At 40.0% G+C, this 24,549-nt stretch overlaps 1 protein-coding gene across 3 annotated transcripts in view; it reads right to left on the reverse strand.

Annotated features, from left to right (window-relative positions):
* Positions 1-24,549, reverse strand: part of EPB41L4A (erythrocyte membrane protein band 4.1 like 4A) — a 288,909-nt gene that overhangs the window by 136,240 nt on the left and 128,120 nt on the right. For all 3 annotated transcript variants that reach the window (XM_055436713.2, XM_055436712.2, XM_055436710.2), the window contains exon 2: positions 20,529-20,633. In XM_055436713.2, the coding sequence (XP_055292688.2) occupies positions 20,529-20,633 (105 nt within the window). The remainder of the gene's footprint in view (positions 1-20,528; positions 20,634-24,549) is intronic.

The raw sequence follows: 24,549 nt of genomic DNA on the forward strand, positions 1-24,549 counted from the left end.
GACCTGCATACAGATTTCTCAGAAGGCAGGTTAGGTGGTCAGGTATTCCCACCTCTTGAAGAGTTTTGCACAGTTTGTTGTGGTCCACATAGTCAAAGGCTTTGTCATAGTCAAAAAGCAGAAGTAGATGTTTTTCTGGAACTCTCTTGCTTTTTCGATCATCTAACAGATGCTGGCAATTTAATCTCTGGTTCCTCTGCCTTTTCTAAATCCAGCTGGAACACCTGGAAGTTCATGGTTCACCTACTGTTGAAGCCTGGCTTGGAGAATTCTGTGCATTACCTTGCTAGCATGTGAGATGAATTCAATTGTGTGGTAGTCTGAGCACTCTTTGGCATTGCCAAAGGGACTGGAACGAAAACTGACCTTTTCTAATCCCGTGGCCATTGCTGAGTTTTCCAAATTTGCTGGCATATTAAGTGCAGCACTTTCACAGCATCATCTTTTAGGATTTAAAATACCTCAACTGGAATTCTATCACCTCCGCTAGCTTTGTTCATAGTGATGTTTATGTGTATACTTATGACTGATTCACACTGTTGTATGGCAGAAAGCAACGTGATGTTATTAAGCAATTTTCCTCCAATCAAAAAAAAAGATCTAAAACGATGCCTCGTAAATGAAGAAAAGTTCCTCTAAGAATCTTAAGGGCGTTGTTTTCCAAAAGTTTTACAAGGAATCTAAGGTTTGAAGAGCTTATTTCAAGAAACAGTGATTTGTCCCTAATTATTAGAGAACTGAAAATCAAAACTACAATGAGATATCACCTCACACCAGCCAGAATGACTATCATCAGAAATCCATGAACAATAAATGCAAGAGAGCATGTGAAGAGAAGGGAACCCTCCTACTCTTTCAGTGGAAATGTAAACTGGTACAGCCACTATGCAGAACAGTATGGAGGTTCTTTAAAAAACTAAAAATAGGTCCTGCAATCCCACCCCTGGACATATATCCAGAGAGAAAGATGATCCAAAAGGATACATGCACCTCACTGTTCACTGAAGCACTGTTTACAGTAGTCAAAGCATGGAAGCAACCTAAATGTCCGTCAACAGAGGAATGGATAAAGAAGATGTAATACATGTATATACAATGCAATATTACTCAGGCATTAAAAGGAATGAAACAATGCCATTTGCAGCAACACAGATGCTAGAGACTGTCATACTGCGTGAAGCATGTCAGACAGAGAAGGAGAAATATCGCATGACATCCCTTACAAGTAGAATCTAAAAGGAAAGGACACAAATGAACTACTCACAAAACAGAAACAGACTTAGATAAGGAACTTAACAGTTGCTGGTGGAGAAGGATGGGGAAGGGACAGTTAGGGAGTTTGGGATGGACATGTATGCACTGCTGTATTTAAAAGGGCCTACTGTACAGCACAAGTAACTCTGCTTAATGTTATGTGGCAACTTAGATGGGGGGGTGGGGAAGAATGGATACACGTACACGCATGGCTGAATCATTTTGCTGTTCACCTGAAACTATCACAACATTGTCAATCAGTTGTGCATATGTGTTTAGTCGCTTAGCCTTGTTTGACTCTCTGTGACCCCATGGAACGTAGCCTACCAGGCTTCTCTGTCCATGGGGTTCTCCAGGCAAGAATGTTGGAGTGGGTAGCCATTCCTTTCTCCAGGGACAATTCCCAACCCAGGGACAGAACCTGGGACTCCTGTGTTATAGGCGGATTCTTTATCATCTAAGCCACCAGGGAAGCCCTGGAGAATGGATACACATATATATAGCTGAGTTCTTTTGCTGTTCACCTGAAATTATCATAACACTGTTAATCGGTTGTACTCCAATACAAAATAAAAAAATTTTTTTAAAGAAATAGCAATTTGTGTGGCCTTTGTCAAATAGAATTGATTATAAATTGATTCATAAGAAATCCATAAAATTTTTTAAAGAAATTATATCAGCTTTAGTTGAAAGGACAGAAATCATACACACTGAAAAGGGGCCTTTGGAACCCAACCTTCATCAGGCAAAAAGCAGACTGAAAATACCACTCATCTGCAAACACACTTTACTTTTTACAGAAAGGGAAGGAAAACTCAGAGAACAGAATCAAAAGCCCAGAGGGAAGGGGCAACTGTCACAAGCAGTTAAGACCAAGCTTTAATCAAAGAAACGGCTGCATGATCCTGGCTAGATTTCAGAACGGTTATGGACTAGTAACTGCCATGTGCCTCCTGTTTTTCCTCATTCTAAACGCAACTGTCTATACCAATTATGGGCTTTCCAGGGGACTCAGCAGTAAAGAATCTGCCTGCCAATGCAGGAGACACAGGTTCAATGCCTGGGTCAGGAAGATCCCCTGGAGAAGGAAATAACAACCCACTCCAGTATTTTTGCCTAGGAAATCTCATGGACAGAAGAGCTTGGTAGGCTATAGTTCATGGTGTTGCAAAGAGTCGGACAAAACTTAGTGACAAAACAACAACAGATACAAATTATCCTATCCCACATGTGTCCCATCAGTATATGCTGAATGACGATCTGGGGTATGTAGATACATATTTCTTACCCTTCTAATTCACAGATCTTCAGATCAAGAGGAACTATATTCACAAGATTGAACTGGAGGTACTGAAGAACAATACCCAGAGTCTGATTTGATGAACTCCTGTACCTGAAGTCTGAGTCCAATGCCATACTAAATGAGATTTGGAAAGGCCTTGGGAGGGATGTGAGTGCATTTTATATGTAGGAAGAAGACAATTTTTGACTGGAAGATAGACTTTAATGTTTTAAAACATGGGCAAAGTTAGTTGATGCTCCTCTCATCAAGTAGGATCATCTAATCTCTCTTCCGTTTAAATACAGACTGGCCGTTCCTCACTTCAAATCAGCAGAATACAGCAAAAGTAATACTCTCTGACTTCTGGGCTTAGTTATAAAAGGTGATACTGCTTCGCCCCTCCCCGCCTATCTTCCTCTGGATGCCTGCCCTGGGAACCCAAACTCTACCCTGTGAACAAGTCAAGCAACAACATGTAAAGTCCACATGTAGGTGTTCCATCACCAGCCAAGCCCAAGTCAGTGCTGACATCCACAATCAAACACATGGCTGAGATTTCAGATGACTGCAGCCTCCAGCCTTTGAGCCTCTCCAGTTGAAAATAGTGATGCAGAGATAAGCTATCCCTACCAAGCCCTGTCCTCATCACAGGTTCAAGAACAGAGTCGCTTTTTTTTTTTTTTTCTTGACTGTGCTATGCGACTTGTGGGATTTTAGTTCCCTGACTAGGGATTGAAACCATATCCTCAGCAGTGAAAGCATGGAGTCCTAACCACTAGTCCACCAAGGAATTCCTAGAGTTGCCTTAATGTATTTATATTTTTTAAAAGAAAATACTTCGTGTATATATCTATTTAGCTGTGCTGGGTCTTCCTTGCTGCATGAGCTTTTCTCTAGTTGTGGTGAGCAGGGGCTACTCTCTAATTTTGGTCCACAGGTTTCTCACTGCAGTGGCTTCTCTTGTTGGGAATCACAGGCTCTAAGGCACACAGCCTTTACTAGTTGCAGCTCCTGGGATACAGAACACGGGCTCAGAAGTTGTGGTACACAGCCTCAGATCCCCTGCAGCACATAGGATCTTCCCAGATCAGGGATGGAACCCATGTCTCCTGCACTGGCAGGCAGATTCTTTACCACTGGGCCACCAGCGAAATCCACCTTAATTTAAAGTCACTAAATGTTGAGGTGAATGTTACAGAGCTATGATTAACAGGAACACATGCTAATTCACCAAGGTCTCTTTGATCCTCACTCTTGCATTCAACAGGCCTGCTGTTCCCTCTGTGTTTAAATCATCTGTGAACCTGACGAGCATGTCCTAACCCTCTACAGCTTTATCCTAGGAGCTGATATCAATACTGTAACCCCTAGGACATACGTAGAGACTTCCTTCTAAATCGATATCATTCAAAAATCAGTTCTCTCTGCTTAAGGCTCAGTCAACTAAACTATCTTGCAATTTAACCATCATTTTTTCATTCAGTCCACAAATATATCAACTGTTTTGCATAACTGAATTCTAAATATACTAGTTTTATCAGAAATAAAGCAGTCAGACAAGAGTTTGTTTTCTGGTTATTAATAGAACCATGTTGGATTATAGTGACCAACTATTATACCTCCTTGTAGCCCACAGATCATCCCTTCGACATGCCTTCTTGTCAAGCTATGACTATCTCCAGTTGGGCTTCTCCACATTGCACCCATAGGCTGTTCCTAATCTCTCAGGGGCCAGGATATCTAATAACAAATGAGTTTGGATTTCTTCTTAAAATAAAAATAAACAGTGTCTTAAGCATGACAGATTGCATGAGAAAAGTTCTGAATCCTTGAATGGACTTTAAGATACTACCTTAGTGCTATAGGGCTTCCCTGGTGGCTCAGATGGTAAAGAATCTGCCTAAACTAAAGGAGACCCAGGTTCAATCCCAGCGTTGGGAAGATCCCCTGTAGAAGGTAATGGCAACCCACTCCAGTACTCTTGCCTGGAGAATCCCATAGACAGAGGAGCCTGGTGGGCTACACTCCAGGCTCACAAAGAGTAGGACACGCTTGAGCAACTATCACTCAAGAGACTTTAGTGTTTGTTTTTTTTTTTTTTTTCAGGAAGTTTTGTCTACCTTTTGGATAAATGAAGTTGCTGCCTACACACTTCTAACATCTGAATAAGTGAGGCATCATGATTTATCTTGAAATAAAATCTTAAACCTGCCATACTTTGAAACTGTAGTAATTGAACTAGAGTTTGTTTTTAAACTCTGTTCAAGCAACTGAATGCAAGGAACCATATAAATTGTCACAGAGGAGCCAAGCCAGCCCAAGGGGTTATGCAGTGAATTGGACATGGGTACCCTGCTCAGGACCACTGTACACAGTTGTGCCCAGCTCCAGAGGCCAGAATCGCATGGTTAGCGCAGATGTACACGGCAGCCCCGCCCCTCTCCTTCTGCATTTATAGTCGATTTCTCCCTGCTGCTACTGTGGACATGCTCAGTCACGCCCGACTTTTTAAACCCCATGGACTGTTGTCCTCCAGGCTCCTCATCCATGGGATTTTCTGGGCAAGAATATGCAGTGGGTTGTGATTTCTTCCTCCAGAGGATCTTCCCAACCCAAGGATCAAACCCATACCTCCACACCTTCTGCATTACAGGTGGATTCTTTACCACTGAGCTACCTGGGGAGCCCCTGTTTCTCCCTAAATGACCTTTAAAACTTTGAAGTCTTAAGACTCTAAAAACCTAGGGAATCCTAAATGTGACACTGTCCTGTCAGGAACCCAGCTACTTGCCTAACATCTCCACCTAGATGTCCACTGGGCATCTGAAAGTTTACCCATTCAAAACAGAACTACTGACTCCCCACTCCCAAAATCCAGCTACTCAGTCAGATGCTATCACTTCTCACCTTCAACTTCCAAGAGGTTCCCACATACCCAGGCTCCCACAGGCTGTCAGGCACTCTATACTACACACCCCTCCTGCTGGTCAACCTGTCACCCTCCTCACTACGCTTAGCACCACCGGCCTTTTTCTCACTTCTAGAAGACTTCATATTTGTCCTTGTTTTAAGCCACTGAACAGCTGCTCCTTCTGCCTGCCACGGCTCCTCCCTTCTTTCTTTCAAGCCTCAGTTTAAATGGTATCTCAGAGAGACTTTTTCTGACCACTCAACAAAAGGAGTCTCCCAGTCAATCTGGCACAAGTTATGTTATTTTTAAAGCATTTGTCACTACGTGATATTTGAACACATATTTATAATTTATCTCTCCCTAGAATATAAACTAGGGACCTTGTCTTTTGCCTACCACAGCATACCAGTTGCTGAGACACAGTGGTGACACAGGAAGAATCTGCTCCGTGACTCAGTGGAAACGAGAAATAGCATTTGCTCTTATCTCATCACAGTCCCAGGTCAGGTCTGGGACACCAACGAGAATAAGGATAGCACACTGTAAACAAAAAGTTTTCTGAGTAAATATTCTCTTTAAAATATCCTGCAACCCAAAACAGTGGTGGGCATCATTTTTTCTAAAAAAATGCTTAAAAAATTAAGCTCCTACATATCCATCAGCTTTTAAAGGGCACACTTTTGTTAACTCAAAAGCTACTCTGAAATTTCACAATCCAAAAGAGAAAGTGGGTAAATCTTGCCTCTGTCCCCAAAGAAAGTACCTGCCCAACTTTGAACAATTTCTGGATCACCTCTCTTACTGGAATAGGTAACGGTCAAACTAGTCATCTTAGCTTTTTTATTCCTTTTTTAAGGTTTTTTAAAATAACATTTATTTCTTAAAAGTTCACATGTGCATAACAGGAAACCAAAAAAAAACACAAGAAGCAAAAAAAAAAAAAGTCATTAATAATCATAAGCAGTTTATCATTTGATGTCTCCTTCTAGGTCTCACTTGTGTATTTTCACAACTAAGCATCCATTTTTATGTAATCAAGATCATACAGTTATGTATCATGCTGTTTCACAAAAAAGACTCCATGTTTTTTACCATTTCAAAGTCCCAAAGCTATGAGTATTTTGATAACCAAGTTGGTCATCTTAGTTTTTAGTGCATGCAATATATTTTAAATTTAATGAATTTCAAGATAAAATAATATAGGAAGTAATGCTTTTTATCAGTAAGCCACTGGCACATTCCAATCAAATCTCTTTTTATATTCAAGAAGAAAACCCTCTTAAGATTCTGAATAAGGTTAAATCAAGGTCAGTTTATCAGAGGTTCGAATCAGAACACTAGATTAAAAATAAAAAACCTTGTTTCCTATGATAATCAGAAAAATGTCTAGAAACGTTAACTCTAAAACCACTGCTTTCCCATTAGCCAATCAATCAGTCATCTGAAATTCCATCCTGCATAGCTCATTCTGAGTCAACCAGGTAGAAGACAGTCTAATAAAATGTTCATGGTAATGAAATCAGCAATATATTCTTGTCATGCACTTAAACAACTAAGAAGGTGTGGGTCACGGAAATTGGTCACACAAAACCTGTTTTATTGAAACACAGCATACCTGCATACTTTGTTACACATGCAAATATATGTGGGTGTGTATATATAGTGAAGTCAGTACCATTTCTGATAGATTTGTTTTAAAGTATTTTGTATCTTTACCATGTTCAACTGTTCCTTCTTTTAATCTATTTTTGATGAAAAAAGACACTACTTGCCATTAGTGAAGAACTCTCTGTGCCAGAGAGAATTCAGTCCTTCACCTTACTCAATCTGGAAGACAAATTTATGGAAGCCATGGGATAAACTATTTTATTACATTTTATCAGTAAGCTGACACATCCCAATCAAATCTCATTTTACATTCATGAAGAAAATCCTCTTAAGAGTATATGATCCATGAAAGACACATTTGTGTCTATTACGATCAACCATCTGGGAGACAAAAGGAATGGGGGGAAAAAAAGAACTACAAGAGGGTTAGGTTCAGATGCACCATGGAGCTGACCCTAGACAAATCTAGGTCCTTCAAAAGCATTTTTGAAAAATAAACAGACAGGATTCCCTGGTGTTCCAGTGGCTAAGAATTCACCTTGCAATGCAGGGGATACAGGTTCGACCCCTGGTCAGGGAACTAAGATTCCACATGCCACAACTAAGACTCAGTGCAGACAAATAAATAAATAAATTTTTCAAAAAATCAACATACACAACAAAGAGAATAATCAGAGCATGCTCTGCTGGGGTTCTTTCCAGCAGGCCAGCTCCTGAATTCTTACTATGCAGTAAGTGACTGGACTCAGGAAATCAAACCCACTCTAAACAGAAACCGGTTCCAGAAAAGCATCATCGCTTCCTTTCTTTTCTTTTCTTTTTTTGGCTGCACTTAGTTATTTTTGCTGCTTTCCCTAGTTCTGGTATATGGGCCTCTCCAGTTGCAGTGTGTCGGCTTAGTTGCCCTGAGGCATATGGGATCTTGAGCTTCCCGGTTGACTCAAGAACCTGCCTTCAATATGGGAGACAGGGCTTTGACCCCTGGGTTGGGAAGATCCCCTGGAGAAGGAAATGGCTACCCACTCCAGTATTCTTGCCTGGAGAATTCCATGGACAGAGAAGTCTGGTGGGTTACATCCATGAGGTTGCAAAGAGTCAGACATGACTGAGCAACTAATACTTTCACTTCATATGGGATCTTAGTTCCCCAACCAGGGATCAAACCGATGTCCCCTACATTGGAAGGCAGAGTCTCAATCACTGGACTTGCCAGGGAAATTGTATCACCTCCCTCCTTAATAGAAATTGTTCATAAACTACAGAGAAATAGAAAAACCTATTCTATTAAAGATACTATTTATTATGAACACATTCTTTAAAAAAAAATCATAGGTAACACAACTGTAGCCACCAGTGACATTACCTGAACTCAAAGCCTCACACACCTCCTTCCACTACAGACTACACTACCTCTTACAAAATAGCACTCGGCAATCTCCAGCATACTAAGAATATCATTCATCTGTAACTTCCTGCAATCCCATATACTTCCAACATAACTTCCTAATAGCTCAGTAATGTTCATATATATATATATATATTTATTTATTTATGAAGTCTAGTTAAAATGAACAAGAGGAAAGTCCTTTCTTAAGAGACCCAAGGCAATAAATTCAAAGAACAGTGGGGAATGGAGGCAACAAACAAAGAAAAGCACAGAGAGAAGCATTCTTGTCAAAGAGTCTCTGACTTGCCATTTGTCCAGGTGAGAGAGCACCTAGTTGGCAGTGGCAGAGGTGGTAATAGAGTGAGAAATGGGGCATAATCCCTGCCATCAAGGAGTTTTCAGTCAAGTGGGAGATGTTGTTTAAGAGAAAAACACAAGGTAGTATTCCTTACCTGTCTTCTATGAAACCTGTATTCAGGTCAAGAAGCAACAGTTAGAACTGGACATGGAACAACAGACTGGTTCCAAATAGGAAAAGGAGTACGTCAAGACTGTATATCGTCACCCTGCTTATTTAACTTATATGCAGATGCCGCTCTGGATGAATCACAAGTTGGAATCAAGACTGTCAGGAGAAATAACAATAAATTCAGAGATGCAGATGACACTACCATTATGGTAGAAAGCCAAGACGAATTAAAGAGCCTGTTGATGAAAGTGAAAGAAGAGAGTGAAAAAGCTGGCTTAAAACTCAACATTCAAAAAACTAAGATCACGGCATCCAGTCCAATCATTTCATGGCAAATAGATGGGCAAACAATGGAAACAGGGACAGACTTTATTTTCTTGGGCTCCAAAAGCAATGTGGACAGTGACTGCAGCCATGAAATTAAAAGATGCTTGCTCCTTGAAGAAAAGCTATGACAAACCTAGACAACACATTAAAAAGCAGACATTACTTTGCCTGTAACGGTCTGTCTAGTCAAAGCTATGGTTTTTCCAGTAGTCATGTACGGATGTGAGAGCTGGACAATAAAAAAGGCTGAGAGCTAAAGAATCGATGCCTTTGAATTGTGGTGTTGGAGAAGACTCTTGAGAGTCCCTTGGACTGCAAGATCAAACCAGTCAATCTTAAAGGAAACCAATCCTGAATATGCACTGGAAAGACTGATGATGAAGCTGAAGCTCCAATACTTTAGCCACCTGACACGAAGAGCCGACTCACTGGAAAAAGAACCTGATGCTGGGAAAGATTGAAGGCAGAAGGAGAAGGGGAGGACAGAGGGTGAGATGGTTGGATGGAATCACTGACTGAATGGACATGAGTTTGAGCAACTCTGGGAGATGGTGAAGGACAGAGAAGCTTGGCGTGCTGCAGTCCATGGGGTCGCAAAGAGTCAGACACGACTGAGCAACAAGAATTTCCAATGTGTGGTAGGAGAAAGTCTAGGGCATTTCCGGGGGATGAGAGAAGGCTTTAGGAAAGACCTCTCAATCAGACGGTATGGAAGAGCAGGATCACCAGGTAAAAGTGAGGCAGAAAGACAAGAAGGGCATTCAAGCCAGAGAAGTAGAGGGCACATCACGAGACAGTACCGTACAGGTGAGGAGCTCAGGTCATTGAGTGGAGTGCTCACACACCTGTAGTGCAGGTCTGGGTGGGGGACGGCTGGGGACTAAAGAGAAGAATTACAGTGCAAGAGAAGCTCTAGAACAACAAGGGGCCACATTCTTAAAGGACCTTGTAAACCTTGTTACAGAATTTCTGAATTTTCCCTTAGGGAGTCATTAAAGAATTTGAAGCCACAGAGAAGACATTCTTAAAGTAGTATTTCTGAAACAAAACTACAATTGCAAGGGGGAAAACATGGGAGGGAGCAAGAGCGAAGACAGGAAGACCAATCAGAAAGTTTTTACAGAAACCCAGGTTCCCATGCTGGCACTTCAACCAGGATTCAGGGCTGGGGTCTGGTGCTGGAAGGTTAAGAGGTGACCACAGTCCTGCAGACACACTGCTCTACCCTCTTAGTTACGAACAATGGTTCTTTTCACTCTCAAAAGTATCCTAGGTTGGATGGTTAATTACACAGTCACAATAGCTATTAAGAACTGACAGACTTGGTGACTCGTCAGCTCTGAGAAGGGAGATGATGGATTTGGGGATGACACCCTAGCTTGAAGTGCAACATTAACCAAGGTATTCAAGAAGAAGGGCAGACACCTCATGCAACAGTAAGAACATCCTAAAGGATACACAGACAACAGATAGTTTTAAGGGGCTTAATTCCAGGATCCACAACTTCCATATACATTTTTCTTCCCACTTTTATTGAGAAATTATTGACATACACAACTAAGTTTAAAGCATTCAACACGATGGTGTAATTTATATACATTGTGAAATGATTACTGCAATAGGTTCAGCTAACATTCACCTTCTCATATACACACAATAAAAAGAAAAGAAAAAATAGTTCTCCTTTTGATGAGAACTCTTAGGATTTGCCCTCTTCACACACACATTCTTTCTAGACCTGATCTACTGGGCACAGTTCTTCCCACCACCCTCCCCTTTCACAACACTCCTTTCCCATTTACAGTAGGAAGGCACCTCTCACCCTTTCAAATTCTCTAGGGCACACTGCCCCAGGATGTGGAAAATCCTCAAGCAGAAAAATACCAGAGTTAGCAAAGTTTCTTTCAATAAAACACTCTTAAACCAGAAGAGCAGGGCGTTCCGTCTTTCCCAACCTTACATGTCCTTTTGGTGAGGACTAGATGAAGTAAGAGAAGTATGGTATTTTGCTTCTTGGCGAGGTTGTTCTGAACTCAGGTATATTATAGAACAAGGCAACTTCCACCATCCAGCTATTATCAAAACACATAAAAATATGGCTAGGTCAGAAGATAGAGATCCATAGAAAAAAAAGCAAATCAAAGCTCCGGTAAACCTATCACATCTAAGTGACAAAACACCATGCCTTATCTGTCTGTACTCAACCAGAAATCAAATTCCAAGGTGAAATACTTGTCACAGGACACATGTTAACATTTCTATTTAAACTGACAAAATATAGAATACATACTGGTTTTGCCGAGTGGTTTGATAACTAGTTTTGCCAAAGTAAAAGTTGGACTGTTTTCATAAATTGGATGAACTAAATCTGCAGCTCCATAATTCTGATGAAAATACAAATACGCAAGTAGATAAAAGCATTTTACCAAAAATCATATATTGGCAAATGTTCATTAAAATGAACAATTTTTAATTTCCTAATCCTTTCAAATCAAAATGGATTACATCAGGTACCTCTAAGTAAAAGAGAAAAAACATAATAAATACTGCTTTGATAAATCTTGGTAAAGCATTTTTAATACATCTCCAAGAAACTGTGAAGTTGAATTACTCTAATGATTACAAACTGTTTGTCACTCAGTAAGTTTTGAATCCGTTTAGCTCTCAAACTAAACTAAAGCAGAACCTGATGAATGGTCTGAGATAACCTTGCTCTCAGAGCAGGTTGAGAGGGGATGGTGATGACTATCGTGCATTTGAGATGCCTCAGTTCAGTTCAGTTCAGTCGCTCAGTCGTGTCCGACTCTTTTCAACACCATGAATCATAGCACGCCAGGCCTCCCTGTCCATCACCAACTCCCGGAGTTCACTCAAACTCATGTCCATCGAGTCAGTGATGTCATCCAGCCATCTCATTCTCTGCTGTCCCTGTCTCCTCCCACCCTCAATCCCTCCTAGCATCAGACTCTTTTCCAGTGAGTCAACTCGTCGCATGAGGTGGCCAAAGTATTGGAGTTTCAGCTTTAGCATCAGTCCTTCCAATGAACACCCAGGATTGATCTCCTTTAGAATGGACTGGTTGGATCTCCTTGCAGTCCAAGGGACTCTCAAGAGTCTTCTCCAGCACCACAGTTCAAAAGCATCAATTCTTTGGCGATCAGCTTTCTTTACAGTCCAACTCTCACATCCATACATGACCTGGGGGGGAGCCTAACAGATTACTAAAAATAATTTTAGATGACAGATCACTATGTGATTTTTTTTTTTTTGGCATATAACTCAGGAGAGTTCAAAGAACTGAGTGATCTTCCTTTATCAAAATTCCTTCCTTTTCAATCTACCTCCTTCAGTAGATAAGGTTACTCAGTGCTCATCCTTATAAAGACAAGAAATAGGAATAAAATTGATGCTGACCCCTGTCTCACACCAGGAGTATATTATAATCACCCCGGGGTATGTGAAATAACTGAGAAGAAGCAGTCCAGTATTTATTTTATCAAGATGCACTTTCAATAAAAGTTCATTTTTTAAGCTTAAGAATTATTAAAATGTATAATACTTTGCTGTTTTAATTGATAGCCATAGCAATAATAAATATTCCTAAGGCTTATTAATAAACCCTTAAGGTTTCATGAAATAACCTTTTAAAATTTCAATTTCTAAAAAAAAAAAATTTCAATTTCTATATATAATATTGTTATGGATAAACATTTTGTTAATAAAATATAATAAGAGAAAATTCTATGAAGAAAGTAGAATAAAAGTTTAAAAACATAAAAGAAATAAAGAAAATTCTCTGACTTTGAATGTAAAGCTTTATTAAAGGTTAAGGATGAGTACCAAAATTACCATGATACAGATTCATTGAAGACTATACATTTCTATATGACTATATATTTCCATATGACTATACTATTCATTGAAGACTATACATTACTCACTTAAGAATAATGCAACAGACTTTACAATGTCAGTGCTTATGATAAACCAAAAACTTGTATCTATTTAAATATAGGATAAAATTTTCATTCTCAACCTAAAATTATACAAAGGTGCACAGCTTTTTTCTTTAATCTGGAAAAGCATTACTCTTGAGAACATTTGGGAAAAAGAAAAAAAACAGCAGTTCTGGAGGTGTGATGATGACTTCAGTTTTGAATACGTGGGGCTGGAGGGACCTGAGGGTCATCGAAGGACAGAATAAGAGCTAACACTTAGGCCACATTGACCATCTTAAAGCACTAGTCTGGGTGTTTACAGACTCCTTTACCCTGAACTACCACCCTTGATACTATTATTCGAGTTGATACTCTTACTATCCCCACTTTATAAGTGGGGAAACTGAGGAATGGAGACTCACCCAACGCCTCACAGTTCTTCCAAGTAGTAAAGGCTATATGAACCCAGACAGTCTGAATGCAGAGTCTGTATGCTGTATACAGTATGATGCCTTGACATGTCTGAGTTGGTGATACAAATTTGAGGAAAAACTGAAAGTTTAGATAGTAATTTAAATCATACAGCAGATAAAATTATGTAAAAAGAGTGACATAATCAACAGCAGGAAAATGAGAGCTTCAGCGGTAAGTATTCCTATAAAGACACTTTTGGTGTTCCCTTCCAGGCCCCTGGACTCATGAAGAACCTCAAGTCATGTCTTCCCCTCCCCAGCCAGGTACCCTTGCTGTGTTGTCATCAGTCCTCCCAGGTTACTGCACTGTTCATGATGCTCTTTATAAAGTCAGGGGGCTACTGAAGAAAACATTTTTAGGAAAAGGCAGAGGAAAAGTGATGCTAAAGAAGACTGAACAGGAACAACCAAAAGAAAACTCAAAAAGAGAAGAACAAGGAGAATACGTTGTCAGAAGAGCAAAATAAGATTTCAAGAACTGAGTCAATGCAATAGAAAGACTAAGGAAGATAAGGGCTTAAAGTTTCACCTGGACATAGCAACTCATGACTACCCTGAGCACCATTTCAGCGTATGATGGGTATCAAAGCTGAACTGTTAAAAGTTTATGAATGGGATCTGAGAAGTAGGGGCAATGATTTTATGCAAAGCTTTCTGCAGTTGAGGTGTGACACAGGGAGTCAATATGGCAGTACACAAAGGAGTGCGTGCAAGTGGGAGAAGGGTGTTTTTAAAGGAAAGACACTTAAACATGCTCAAATCTTGATGGAACACAGGAGAAGGCTGCAGATGCAGAAGCAAAATCCAGGAGAGAGGCATTGGGGCTCCTCCATTGAGAGGAGGGAAAAGGATGATTAAGAAGCAACTAAGAGTCCCTTGAGGAGAAGGCAATGGCAACCCACTCCAGTTCTTTGCATCAGGTCCCAAAGTATTGGAGTTTCAGCTTCAAATAAGTCCTTCCAATGATTATACAGGACTGATCTCCTTTAGGATGGACTGGTTGGATCTCTTCGCAGTCCAAGGGACTCTTGCTGACGTTGCTAAGTCGCTTCGGTTGTGTCCAATTCTGTGCAACCCCATGGACTGCAGCCTACCAGGCTCCTCCATCCATGGGATTTTCCAGGCAAGAGTACTGGAGTGGGTTGCCACTGCCTTCTCCTCAAGGGACTCTTAGTTGCTTCTTAATAATCCTTTTCCCTCCTCTCAATGGAGGAGCCCCAATGCCTCCCTCCTGGATTTTGCTTCTGCATCTGCATCCTTCTCCTATGTTCCCTTTATTCCATCAAGATTTGGGCATGTTTAAGTGTCTTTTCCTCTAGTTTCAACAGTAAAAGTGTTCAAAATGTTTAATACACAACGAGCTTTCAAGTGTTCTCTAATTTGACTCTACAACAATCTTGAATGTCGGGGCAAGGAAAGCATCTCAGTATTCAGAAAAATGAAGTGACTTGACCTTTCTTAAAAGCAGACATAGAACTCAACCTATCTTGTGACTCCAAAGGCAGTTATCTGTCCCACTACCACTTCACACTCCATTTATAATAACAAAGGCAGCTCATGTTTCCTTTCAGCTTCAGAGTAATTCCAAACTTGCCCAACTATTAAAGTGAATAAACCTATATTAAAATCCCAATTCTCAGTAAATGCACCACTTTGACCTCTGTGTCCACTGTCACATCTCCTCTGACTATCTTGCCTTCTCTTTCATGTGTAAGAATACACGTAACTATATTGGTCCCACCTGGATAATCTCCCAATCACAAGATCTTTAATTTAGTCACATCTGCCAAGTCTCTTTTGCCATATAAAGTGACACATCCACAGGTGCTAGGGATTAGGACACTGAGCAGAGAGAGCTGGTACCCAATTGAACTGAAGCTGCATTAAGTGGAGCTGCTGGTCCCGGGCCATGAGGGAAACAGGAAGAAGTTCCCAGTGAGCAGCCACTCAACTCGTGACAGGCAGGCCTAGAAAACACTGGAGGGCATCCACTCTCTTGACAGTTCTGCTGTTCAAGACTAAGGGTTAATAAACTTGAAGAGAATTTTAAATATTTACAGCTAGCGAGTGGCATGATCATTAGACAAAACTGATGTGTTCCTGTAATCCCTATGACAGACTGCCTCACATCCAGCTTCCATCAAGGCTGGTCCAGATATAAAAAGGACATATTCCACACAGACCAGTCTGGATTAAGAACGAACCTGATAACCCAGTTCAGAGCAGAACAGAAAGGAGGTTCTAGATCCAGGCTAAGGTTAACTGCTTTCACTGTTGCCATTTTTGGAAAAAGAAACTGCAAGTATATGAACTCCATGGTGCATTTAAAAGAACCATTTTTACTACCCCGAGATTCTTTTACAGACCCCTCCCGAGAAGTGAAGAAATCAAGAAGCCCAGAGTGTTCCAAATCAAGTCAGCTATACCTCAGAGAGACATTAGCCTTAACAAGGCGTATTTCTATCCTGAATACTCACTGGAAGGACTGATGCTGAAGCTCCAATACTTTGGCCATTGATGCAGGGAATCAACTCATTGGAAAAGACTCTGATGCTAGGGAAGACTGAGGGCAGAAGGAGAAAGGGGGCAACAGAGGATGAGATAGTTGGATGGAATCACCGACTCAATGGATACGAATCTGAGCAAACTCCAGAAGATGGTGAAGGACAGGGAAGCCTGGCGTGCTGCAGTGCATGGGGTCACAAAGAGTCAGACACGACTGAGCGACAGAACAAGTACTCTTTACCATATAGAACACCTAAATCTAGGCATTTGCTACATGAATTTCTCAGGACTTGGTTCCATGCAATATACAGTTTAATAAAATTTGAATTTTTTCATTTAACATTCCAGGCATGAAACTCCCTTTCCTCAGAATTCCTCATCTTACATGCATTTAAGTCAGGACATTATTGTACTGAATAATTGGAAGATCCGGGAGTTGGTGATGGACAGGGAGGCCTGGCGTGCTGTGATTCATGGGGTCGCGGAGAGTCGGACACGACTGAGCGACTGAACTGAACTGAACTGAATTGGAAGATCTTGAAGACATGAAGACTTGGGTCTGAATTCTGATCTTAATACTTGCTGGTTATGTGACCTTGGGGACGTTGTTTAACCATTTTAGCTTCCTTTTCTTCATCTCTGATGGTAGAGTAACAATATTTAACTTGTGACTCTGTGGGAGAGGGTGAGGGTGGGATGATTTGGGAGAATGGCATTGAAACATGTATATTATCATATGTGAAACAAATCGCCAGTTCAGGGTCAATGTATGCTCGGTACTGTGTGTGCGGGGATGACCCAGAGGGAGGATAAGGAGAGGAGGGAGGCGGGAGGGGGGTTCAGAAAGGGGAACTCATATACACCCGGGGCGGATTCATGTCAATGTATGGCAAAACCAACCAATATAATATTGTAAAATAATTAGCCTCCAATAAAAAAAAAAACAATATTTAACTTGAACAGTTGTTTTGGGTATGTAGTGAACATAAAATGTTCAACAGTTGCTGGTGTACTGATGACAATGATGGTGATGGCTGATACATCTGGATTGAGGCCTGTTGGTTATTCCTGTTCTCCAGGAGAGAAAACAAGTTCCCTGCGATGTGGGGTCTACTTGTCACTGGGACATATTTACCAGGCATATATGTATGTACTAGTTGCTCAGTCATGTCTGACTCTTTGCAACCCCATGGACTGTAGCCCGCCAGGCTCCTCTGACCATAGAATTCTCTAGGCAAGAATACTGGAGTGGGTATTCCCTTCTCCAGGGAGCTTCCTGACCCAGGGATTGAATTCCTGGATTACAGGCAAATTCTTGACCATTTGAGCCACCAGGGAAGCCCCCTGTTGCTGCCTAATTCTCTAGGGGAGCCGCCCATCTTCTCAAGCAACACACACCCATTCCCTGAGATGGGCGTAAAGCCTCTATAACCTTTCCTCGCCAGTTCTGCAGCCACTGCCAGTCTAACTCACCTACAGACACATCCTACCCTTTGACCACACCTGGATGACTAGCAGTGCTGCAGGCTGCCTCCTGCATTGCAGGCAGATTCTCTACTGTCTGAGCCACCAGGAAAGCCCTCTACTCCCCCCATCCCCAGCCAAATTTCAGGCATGGGTGCAAAGCATGATCCACTGCTCATGGAGGGAGGGGGAGGGAGAGCTTCCCTGATGCACCCATCTCTTTTTCCTGTCCTCTTTCTTCCTTTTATCCCCAGCTCCTCTTCCCAATCTCTTTGTATTGGCTTCAAGAGTTGATCTAAGTGGTCCCCAGTAGGACCTCAAAGTCTTCTATGTAGGTCTTAATTATATACAAGATCCTTACATAGGCATTGTCCATTAAAATAAACTTCTGGGCACAGAAAAAGAGTAAAGCAATAAACAAAATACAATCTAATGGACAGTAATTCAGGCATATTCACAGAAATAATTCCTCTATTTTTGAGACAAAGACTTTTTACCATGTCCTGTGCTATTCTAACATCGGGTTATTCTTAAACTCTTATTTACCACAGTAACTATATGAAGGGCTATTCCTACTAGTATAGACAGTTAAGTAGGGAAATATGAAGTGAGGTTTATTGACAATCCCCTCAAAGACCTACAGTTGGGGGGTTTCCTTTCTAGAGTGAAAAGGCTGCCTATACTTCTTCCTGAGGGAGGTCTCAACACCTATCTCAAAATTCAAGAGAAGCACGTCAGGAACAGAATCATGTCTTCCTTCCCAGACACACTCTACCAAGCCTGCAGAAATGACAGGCTTTGATCAGTTACCTAAAGGAAGGGTAAACTGTCATGACCTTATTCTCATAGCTTCCTACAATTAAAAGGAAAACAATGCATTTAAACATGCAAAGACTAAGTCATGTTTACAAATCACCTCTATTTTTTCTGAGTTTACCAGAAAGAAACAAATTCAGAAGGTCAAAAAATCATGTGATCTACACATTTGATGTTTTTACCACATAAAAAACATGCCTTAAGTTTTATCCTTCATATTATGTATTTTCTCCTAAACCTGTATCACAAATGCCAACTCTTAGAAATAAAGGTAACAGAAAAATAAATTTTGATCTTAACAAGCCCTGCTGCTGCTGCTGCTGCTGCTGCTGCTGCTAAGTCGCTTCAGTCGTGTCCAACTCTGTGCGACCCCATAGACAGCAGCCCACCAGGCTCCCCCGTCCCCCTAGAAAACTTTAAATAAACTATCAATACCACCTTCTAATTCTTTTGCAGTGATATAAGCCATTGTCTGAAATTCTCTAGCTTTTCACATTTTTTCCTTTGGAATGTTAAAAAAATTTAAAAAAAGATAAGGTCTATACAATTTTAGCAAGACAGTCAATCTTTCCAGGCAAGGTCTGACATACTAGATAAGATCAGGAAACTGAATTTCCCTCTGCTAGGAAAAATGCTATTTCAAAAATATGAAGGTAATACAAGATATCTTCTATAGCCTTCAATTTAATCTCTCAGTATAGATTTACAGTTTTGCTATTTTGACTTATAGTCGTACAAGACAGAATTCAGTGTCCATTCCCTTTGAAGCACGTATTAATGACCACCTGCCTTTAGAAAGCAATTCCTTTCTATGGAAAGCTAAGTAACACACCCAATTTTTTATTCCTACTTTGTGAAATCTTCTTGTGAAACAGAACAAGCTTGTTATGTAAAAAGCTCAAGAACATATTGCCATCAACAGCATTCCATTTGCCTGGCTCTTCTCATCCTAGCATGTTCTTGAGAACAGAACAAGAAACCCCACTCAGATAATCAGTGAACCTCAATGAATAGACCCCAGACCCGGATGACTCAGTGGAGGCTAGGCGAACTGAGGAAGAAAGAAGAGAAAATCTATTTCAACAGGCATATAAAAAAATGAAAGGTCAAATATGGTATTTTTAAGGTAAGCATATAAGCATTATAAGCATAAGACTTTCTAGCTCAGGTTAAGATCTGTCTTAGACTTTTAAGCCAAAAGTCATATTAATGAATATACTTTCATATCTCAAAACCCTCACCTTCAAAATCTTTCCTCTTTTCATCATCCAAGAGAGCTTTTCAACCTTATAACCAGACAGAATCTATACTAACGAATTTGCTAAGTTTGTTAATAACTCTCTACCATCCAACCAGTCAGGAAGATCTTGAGTTAAATCCTCCTGAACAAATGACATCCAACACCAAAAGCTTGGTTGCCTTTATTACTCTTATTTCATCAAGCTTATGAATGAAAACCTCTATTTAGTTTATGTTATAATTGCTTGTCCAACTTATAAAACTTAGATAGGCACCTTTTTACACTGTATTTCTTTTAAATACTCTTTAACCATTTACTTTCCTAAAAAGCAATAATAACCACAAGGAGCTTAGCCTGGTGTTCTGTGACAACCTAGAGAGTGAGATTGGTGGGGGTTGGGGGGTAGAAGGGAGGCTCAAGAGAAAGAGGATTTGTGTATATTTATAGCTGACTCATGTTGTTGTACAGCAGAAACCAACACAGCATTGTAACGCAATTATCCTTCAATTAAAAATGTTTAAAAAAATTGTTAAAGCAATAATACCTATCACTACAAGACATGAGTCATTTGGTTCCTAACACATTAAATGGCTAATTCAGTCCTCCTTACAACACAAAGGGAAAGTACTCTCTATAATATAATTGTAAAAAACAGAAACCATGTAAGCCACCTATAAAGAAATCTACACACACAAACTGTGAATCCTACAACTCTACAGACTTTTGGTAGAAGAGGGAAAAAATACAAAGAAATTAGCAATGGAAAACATGTTTAAGTTTTTCAGTTACAAGAAAAGCCAGAGATATGATGAAATTTATAACCAGAAAATTTAACATGAAGTCATTGTACTCACCGTCTGATGGTTTCTGTCACAGTAACGCAGTCCAAAATAATCTACTTCCACAAGGTTTATGTGACGAAATACGTGTTCAAGGACAACGGAACCTTTCGTTGACTTCTGCAAAAATAATTCACAGGTTGTGTCTTTTTTTTTAATAAGGTGTCTTGTCTTTCTCAGTGGGACACAGCCACAGTTCTCATCTTTTATTAGCTTTGCTCACATGGAAACAATTTTATTAGCCCATAGTTCCCTCTTTAAGTTTTGCCTCAATTACAAAGAGATTTAAGTATTAAATACTTCTGAAAAACAATTTTAAATTATTGTTTATTACAAATTAATGAGATGCTTTTCTTATGAGACTAAGATATCAAGACAAAATTATTATTTTAATAAAGATAATAGCTTATATGAAGTGCATCTAATAAATTCATCAAAAAAAATTTACTTTCGTTAAAATCCCATACTTCTCTCACTTTAAAAAGTGATTTTCACCAGGATCTTTACTCCCACAACTAATGAAGAAGATATATAAAGTTAAAATAGCAATTTTTAATGGGCTTCCCTTGTGGCTCAGCTGGTAAAGAACCGCCTGCAATGAGGGAAACCTGGGTTAGATCCCTGAGTTGGGAAGATCCCCTGGAGAAGGGAAAGGCTACCCACTCCAGTATTCTGGCCTGGAGAATGTCCATGGGGTCACAAAGAGTCAGACACAACTAAGCGACTTTCACACACACAGAGCCAAAGCTTTTTATAATTTTTATCTCATTTTCCTTAATAAAGTTTTATGTTTTATTTTTTAATTGAAATATAGTTGGCATACAATATTACATTAGTTTCCAGTATACTATATGACTTGACATTTGCATACATTATGAAACCATCACCATGATAAATTTAGTAACCATCTATTCCAACACAGTTACTACGACATTACTGACCATATTCCTTATGCTGTATATTACATCTCTGTGATTATTTATTTTATTTTAGTTGAAGGAAAATTACATTATTGTGATTATTTTGCCACATATCAACATGACTCGGCCACAGGTATACATCTGTGTTCCTCCATCCTGAACCACCCTCCCACTTCTCTCCACCCTATCCCTCTGGGTTGTCCCAGAGGACCAGCTCTGGGTTCCCTGCTTCATGCATTGAACTTGCACTGGTCATCTATTTCCCATATGGTAATGTACATGTTTCAATGCTATTCTCTCAAATCATCCCACCCTCGCCTTCTCCCACTGAGTCCAAAAGTCTGTTCTTTACATCTGCGTCTCCTATTGCTGTCCTGCATGTAGGATTGTTGATACTATCTTTCTAAATTACATATATATATGTATACACATTAATTACCTAACTAGAGGTCTATATCTCTTAATTCCTTCACCAATTTCACCCCCTCCCTTCTGGCAACCATCCATTGTTCTCTGTACTACAAGTCTATCTTCATTTTGTCTTAGTTTATTCTGTTTTTAGATTCTACAGGCATTTGTCTTTCCCTGACTCATTGCTTTTAGCACAATACCCTCTAGATCCATCTATACTGTCACAAATAGCAAGGCTTCTTTGTTTTTAATGGTTGACTAGCATTCAACCATTAAATTGTGTATAGATGCACAACACATATTTATCCATTCATGTATCAATTAACACTTAGGTTGCTTCTACATCATGGCTACTGTAAATAATGTTGCAATGAACATTGGAGTCAGCATAGCTTTTCAAATCAGTGTTTTTGATTTCTTCATGTAAATACCCAGAAGTGAAATTGATGGATCATATGGCAGTTTTATATTTAATTTTTTTAGAAATCCTCATACTATTGTCCATAGTGGCTGCATCAATTTACATTCCCACCAGGAATGTACAAAGGTTCCCTTTTCTCCACAGTCTCATAAACACTTGTTCTTTGTTGCCTTTTTGATGATAGCCATTCTGACAAGGGTAAGGTGGTATCTCACTGTGGTTTTGATTTTCATTTCCCTGATCCTTAGTGATACAGAGCTAGTGATATAGAGTATCTCTTCATGTGTCTGTTGGCCATTAGCATGTCTTCTTTGGTAAAATATCTATTCAGATGATCTATTTTTAAATTGGGACGTCTGTGTTTTTTTCACATCAAGTTGTATGAGTTTTCTGTGCACCTTGGATATTAACCCTTATTGGATATATTGGTTGTAAATAACCTCTCATTCAATAAGCTGTCTTTTTATTCTATTGATATTAATAATTTCTTTTCTGTGAAAAGCTTTTTAGTTTGATACAGTCTCATTTGTTTATTTTTGCTTTTGTTTCCCTTACCTGAAAAGATATTTCCAAAAAATATTTCTCAGACCAATGGTGAAGGGCACACTGTCTATGTTTTCTTTTAAGAGTTTTTTGGTTTCAGGTCTTACATTTTCATCTTTAATCCATTTTGAGTTTATTTTTATAAATATGCTGTGAGAAAATAGTCCAATTTGATTCTTTTTCATGTAGCTGTCCAGTTTAACAAAGATTATTGAAGAGGCTGTCTTTCCCGCATTTTGTATTTTCTTCCCTCCTTTGTCATAGATTAATTGCCTATAGTGCAGGATCATTTCTAGATTTTCTATTCTGGTTCATTGATCCACATGTCTGTTTTCTGCCAGTACCATGTTGTTTTGATTACTGTAGCTCTGTAGTATAGCTTGAAATGAGGGAGTGCGATTCCACCAGGTTTTTTCAAATTACTGCCTTTGTGCTGGGATTCAAAGCATATGAGGTTTTGCATTCACTTTTTAAGAGTGGAGTCTTTGTTTTCTACAGCCTTTTAGCTATCCTGTCTTCAAAACTAGATATTCTGGGGGCTTGTCTTCCCAATGCAAAAATTTGGGCTGGGGAGCTCAAAGTGGGGGCTGCACCCCTTGATCTTTAGGGAAAAATTCGGCAATGGTGATTATCCTGTTTGTGAGTCACCTTCCCAGGGGTGTGGGTGTTAATTATACTGAAGCTTTGTCTCTCCTATCCATCTCATTGTGGTTCCTTCTTTACATCTTTACTTGTGGAAAATCTTTTTTTAAACTCTTCAGGTAATTCCCATAGATAGTTGCTCTGTTCAGTTCAGTTCATTTCAGTCACTCAGTCGTGTCCGACTCTTTGCGACCCCATGAATCACAGCACGCCAGGCCTCCCTGTCCATCACCAACTCCCGGAGTTCACTCAAACTCATGTACATCGAATCAGTGATTCCATCCAGCCATCTCATTCTCTGTCGTCCCTGTCTCCTCCCACCCTCAATCCCTCCCAGCATCAGAGTCTTTTCCAGTGAGTCAACTCGTCGCATGAGGTGGCCAAAGTATTGGGAGTTTCAGCTTTAGCATCAGTCCTTCCAATGAACACCCAGGACTGATCTCCTTTAGAATGGACTGGTTGGATCTCCTTGCAGTCCAAGGGACTCTCAAGAGTCTTCTCCAACACCACAGTTCAAAAGCATCAATTCTTCGGTGATCAGCTTTCTTCACAGTCCAACTCTCACATCCATACATGACCACTGGAAAAACCATAGCCTTGACTAGATGGACCTTTGGCAAAGTAATGTCTCTGCTTTTTAATATGCTATCTAGGCTGGTCATAACTTTTCTCCCAAGGAGTAAGCGTCTTTTAATTTCATGGCTGCAATCAGCATCCGCAGTGATTTTGGAGCCCAAAAAAATAAAGTCTGACACTGTTTCCACTGTTTTTCCATCTATTTCCCATGAAGTGATGGGACCAGATGCCACGATCTTTGTTTTCTGAATGTTGAGCTTCAAGCCAGCCTTTTCACTCTCCTCTTTCACTTTCATCAAGAGGCTTTTTAGTTCCTCTTCACTTTCTGCCATAAGGGTGGTGTCATCTGCATATCTGAGTTTATTGATATTTCTCCCAGCAATCTTGATTCCAGCTTGTGCTTCTTCCAGTCCAGTGTTCCTCATGTAAACAGGTGTAATTTTCATGTGCCCATGGACAAGGTGAGCTCAGGGTCCTCCTACTCTACCATCTTGGCCACTACCACCAAGGCTTTCATTTTCAA

This window comes from Moschus berezovskii, chromosome 9 (genome assembly GCF_049115385.1).
Source record: "Moschus berezovskii isolate FMDL1 chromosome 9, NW_MosBer_1.0, whole genome shotgun sequence".
Taxonomy (NCBI): Eukaryota; Metazoa; Chordata; class Mammalia; order Artiodactyla; family Moschidae; genus Moschus; species Moschus berezovskii.